This window comes from Oryctolagus cuniculus, chromosome X (assembly GCF_051225735.1).
Source record: "Oryctolagus cuniculus isolate XC-2025 breed Fujian yellow rabbit chromosome X, ASM5122573v1, whole genome shotgun sequence".
In the NCBI taxonomy this organism is placed as follows: domain Eukaryota; kingdom Metazoa; phylum Chordata; class Mammalia; order Lagomorpha; family Leporidae; genus Oryctolagus; species Oryctolagus cuniculus.
In genome coordinates, this window is record NC_142888.1 from 105,366,821 (window position 1) to 105,372,187 (window position 5,367).

A 5,367-nucleotide genomic window follows, 5' to 3' on the forward strand; every position below is an offset into this window, starting at 1 on the left:
CTATTAAAAACATCTAACATAAATTTATAATAAAGATTCCATGGACATTACTGAATCATGCTTTTAGCTTTGAGGCTCACGAACCTTTTACTGCAAATACTGAAGAGTGACCACACCCTCAAAGCAGAATAGAAGGCTTTCTGAGGAGGTGCACATGAAAAGAAACATTGCCTTAAACCACTTAAATATGTATGACATAAGTTAGAAATTACTCTGGTACTACAAAAAACAAATCAAAATCTGAAATGGCAAGACAGTTTAATTGAACATTTTGCTGAATTCGTAGGTGTGATGTATCCCCGCCCCCACACACACAAGTACTTCTGTAATCTGGTATTTCAACCTGTTCCATGGGTTCAGTGCTCATTAAAAGCATTTTCTCTGAACCACAGATCGCCCAAACTCCTTGAATTCTGCAGCAGTGACCCACATCTGCTTGAATGTGCTCAGAGACGTCATAACAGATGCACCGATCCATGCAGAGAAACATCTATCAGGAGAAGCTGTGATCTTGATGGGGTTCCCTTCAAAAGCTAGTGGTTCCAGTTCCTTCATAAGTCTTTCCTCCAGTCCCTGGAAGAGAGTGGTGCCACCACACAGCACAATATCTGCAAACAGGTTCTTCTGGATGTCGGTGTCACACTTCATGATGCTGATGGAAACCATTTCTGAGAGTCCCGGGCTGTTGATGCCCAGCTGATCCGGTGAAAAAAGAACCTCTGGCACCTTGGTCATACTGTCCTCAATGGAGATGACATGACCATCTGGAAGTATGTATTCTCTCGGAGGTGTGTATTCCTCCACCGTCTTGCATAGCTCTTTATTTGATCCCAAGGTGATGTAACACATACTCTCCTTGATCTCATCCACCACGGCTTTGTTGAATATACAAGGGAAGATGCACTTGCTTGCAAGGAGGAGTCGGGTGAGATGGTTGGTGATGTCTCTTCCTGCCACACAGAGCTTGGTGACTGCATGAGGCAGAGCATAACCCTCAAAGATGGGAACAGTGCAAGTAAGTCCTTCACCACTGTCTATCACAAGGCCGGTGACACAGGCATAGGCATAGAGAGCTATTGCTGCATGGTTGGCCAGGTAAAAGGCTGGGACATCGAATTTCTCAAACATGGTTTCTGCAATTCGTTCTCGAGTTTCTCTTGGGTTCAAGGAGGGCTCAGTCATGATTACAGGCTGCTCATTTGGTTTTACTCTCAGCTCTACTTCAAAAAGATGGTTCCAAAGTTTCTCCATATCATCCCACCCTGTAACCTGCCCACGTTCTATGGGGCAGTGTAAATATAGGGAACCATATTTGTCTAGAGCTTCATCACCCACAAAGTACTTGATTCGATTGCTTCTTGCAGAAGGTAAGTTAAATTTAGGATGTCCTACGACTGAGCTGACAACATGACGGGGTCCAATATCTCCAGATAATCCCACTTTACAGAGGCCTGAACCATTGTCAAAAACTACAGCAGGGACATCTAACAAATGTGGATTAAACATGTCTTTTACCTGGTCTTCTAGACTTCACCAAAATGAAGAAAGATCAGTTGGACCTCTTCAAGAGACAACAGTTACCTCTGATGGGATTCCAAAGTGCTCTGGTTGTCGCCCAGATGGAGCAGACAGGCTCTTGCCAATCCACCAGAACACCCTGTCATTAACCTATGAATCTTGTCTACTTTCTCGTGGCTCAAGGCCTGTGGAGGTAAATTCAAGGCTGGCTGCCCAGTATGTAACAATCTCACCATAGCAACAGTTTCCCTGGATAAACATCAGTGGGGGAGGGGCTGGGTCTCAATTACTAGGGCTCCCTAATTTGTGAAATATTTAGTAGAGTAAGGCAAACCATATCTATAGACATCTTTAATAAATACATGAACTCCATACAGATGCCAACATTTAGAATAAAGTGAAGCCATGAACTTGTCCCAGAGAAATTCCTTCTGTGTTGGGCTGAGCTGCTCTATGTGGAATGTCAAAATTACCCTTCCTTTTACTAACAGAAGGAACTAAGCCCCCATCACAGAATCAAGTTGGAGAGGAAACGCCTGTAATCCTCCTGATCAGTGTTTTTTTTTTTAATTTTCCCTTACATTTGCTTTCTTGTTTCCAATAGCTTTATATGAGATAAATTATATGTATCTTATGATTCATCCATTAAAATGTATAATTCCATGTTCTTATATCTCTATTCTCTAATATCTTTATATAGCTCTATATCTATATATATATATATATATCTAATATTCTCTAATATCTGAAAATGGTAGAATAGTTTAGAATATTTTTCTACCTCAAAAAGAAACTCAGTACCCTTCATCTATCACTCTCCTCTTTAAACCATACACATGAGCTCCCACAGAAAATATTTGCCTCTATATATCTATCTTTTCTGCCACTTTTCATATAAATGACATCATATAACATGTGGTTCATTGTGTGTGACAACATTCACTCTAAATATTCCTTCAAAGTGCAACTATTTGGATGTAACACATTTTATGCCATCAGTCAATTGATTGGATTGTTTGCATTTACATTCCCATTGTTGGATGGTTCCTGTTTCACATTATCCTCAACACTATTGTTTCACACTCCAAGATGTTGTGTAGGGTAAAACTTTTTGGATATGACCCCAAAGCACAGGCAACAAAAACAAAACTAAACAAAAGGGACTATGTCAAACTCAGAAGCTTTTGCATAGCAATGGAATTGACAGAATGAAGAGACATTCAATAGAATGGGAGAACATACTTGAAAACCACCTACCCAGGAAAAGATTAATATACTAATATATCAGCAACATTAAAAACTAAACAATAATAAAACAACCAATCCAGTTGTGAAATGGACGAAGTATTTCAATAATTCTCAAAAGAAGAAATATAAACGGCCAACAAACATATGAAAAAATGTTCAATATCACTAGCCATCAGAGAAAAGCAAATCAAAACCACAATGAGATAACACCTCACTCCTGTCAGAATGGTTAAACTCTAAAACACAAAGTAGCAAATTCTGGCAAGGATATGAAGAAAATTGAACATTTATAAACTATTGGTGGGAATATAAATTAGTATGGCCGCCATGGGAAACCATGTGGAGATTTCTTAAAAAGGTAGAAATAGAATTGCTATATGATCCAGAAATCCAACTACTGGGTACATACCCAAAAGACTTGAACACAACAAATCAAAGAGGTACCTCTGCCACCATGTTTGTAGAAGCACTGTTCTATAGAAGTACCAGGATGTAGCACCCACAGGCAGCTGGCTCTGGGAATGTTTCTACTCTCTCCATGGATAGGACAGGCTATCAGGGTTGAATAGACCCTTTGTAACACGTGACTGTGGGGGCCATGTGTACCAAGGCTGTGGGAACTCTGTTATTGCACAAAAAATTGCAGGGTGTAAATGGGTCTCTAGGCGATCAATGTGTGCTGCACCAGAGGCTCAGAGTTCCTTGATTGCCTGGGGTGGGTCATGGCAGCAGGATCTATGCAAACACATAGGATTGCAGAGATTCTTTGCACAGTTCAAGTGGTGGCATGGGTGAGAGTTGCACCCACTGTGGGCTAACCCTGAGAACTGATCACGTTGGAAGAGAGGCAAGGGTGTGATTATGCCAACAAAGGTGATCATACCCTCTCCCCTGCTGATAATAGAGGAGATATGCCACATCCAACTTGGGTGTCACTCTGGATACTCACTCCACCCTGGAGCAGTGACCACAGCTCCCTGGCTACACTCAATACACGCCTCAGGTTATTCACTGAAAGAGCAGACACTCCACTAAGCTACAGAATCACAGTTCAAAGATAAAAGCCCTCAGAGGAGAAAACTAAGTATTTCCAAAAATGCCTAAAAATAAATACAAGAATTCAAGAAACAAGAATAAGGAACACAACGTAACTCTTCTAAAGGAACACAAAACACTTCAATATCAGAATGTGAAGAGGAAGAGATTGATAAAATGCCTGAAAAGGAATCAAAAGAAAAATCATAGGATTCCTCAGAAGCAATGAGAAGCAAATTTATGAGTTAAAGAAATCCATACATGATGTGGAGGAAAAACTTCCCCATGAAATTGATTTTGAAGAGAAATCAAACTGAAATATTAGAAATGAAGAATCGAATAGATTAAATAAGGAATGTGGTGGAAAGCCTTAACAACAATCTTGGAGAGGCATCAGAAAAATATCCAAGCTAGAATACCAATCTTTGGAAATATCTCAGTAAGATCAGAAAAAAGGAAGAAGAAATTAGAAAAATTAAAAACAGTGTTGCACATTTATGAGATACTATCAAATGGCCTAACAGATGGGTCTTAACAGGTCGTGAAGTTGCAGAAATGAGAGAATGGATTAGAAGAATTATTCAGTGAATTACAGAAAACTTCACCAATCTGGGGGAAGAAAGGCATGCTCAAGTACATTAGGCACATCGAACTCCTAGTAGACATGACCAGCAAAGATCTTCACCACAACACATTGTAGTCAAACTTTCAACAGTAAAACATAAAGACTCTAAATATTGCATAAGGGGAATTCCAGATTAACTTCAGGAGGGTCCCCAGTTAGACTCACAACTAACTTATCAGAAACCCTACAGGCTAAGGAGACAATGGAGAAATGAAGTCCAAGTCCTAAAAGAAGAAAATAACTGCCAACTCAGAATACTGTACCCTGCAAAGCTCTCTTTTATGAATGTAGTTTAAATAAAGACCTTCCATAACAAACAGAAATTGAAAGAATTTGTCATCACTCATCCAGATTTACAAATGATGCTTAAGGATGTGCTACACAAATAAACTCAGAAAGATAGTCATCATCATGAAAAATGTGAAGGGAAACAAAATCAGCTGGAAGTACAAAATCCAAAGTAAACAAAATATTATTTATGGAAAATGGCAGGGGCAAGTCCTTACTTATCAATAATAACCTTGAATGTAAATGGCCTAAATTCTCCAACTAAATGATAGAGATTGAATGGATTAAAAAACCAAGACCCATCTATTTGCTGCCTAGTAGGAACACACCCGACCAAAAAAGATACACGTTGACTGAAAGTGAAAGGATGGAAAAAGATATTTCATGCTAACAGAAAGCAGAAATGAGCACATGTAGCCATCATACTATCCGTCAAAATAGAATTCAACAGAAAATTCTTAAAAGAAGGATCAATTCAAGAGGAAGATGTGACAATAATAAATGTATATGCACCCAATGCCAGGTTGCCCAGCTATTTGAATTGTTAATGGATTTAAAGGGAGACAGAATATCTAACACAATAGTAAATTGTAACTTCAACATCCCACTTTATCAATGGGCAAATCAACTAGAAGAAAATCAAAAAGAAACAA

The 5,367-nt window shown here is 39.1% G+C and overlaps 1 protein-coding gene across 1 annotated transcript; it reads right to left on the bottom strand.

Moving 5' to 3' along the window:
- Positions 1-366: 366 nt before the first annotated feature.
- LOC100344688 (actin-related protein T1-like) lies at positions 367-1,506 on the bottom strand. The gene has a single exon (XM_002720278.5). It carries the CDS (start codon positions 1,504-1,506, stop codon positions 367-369), a length of 1,140 nt encoding a protein of 379 aa, XP_002720324.1.
- Between the last annotated feature and the right edge of the window lie 3,861 nt (positions 1,507-5,367).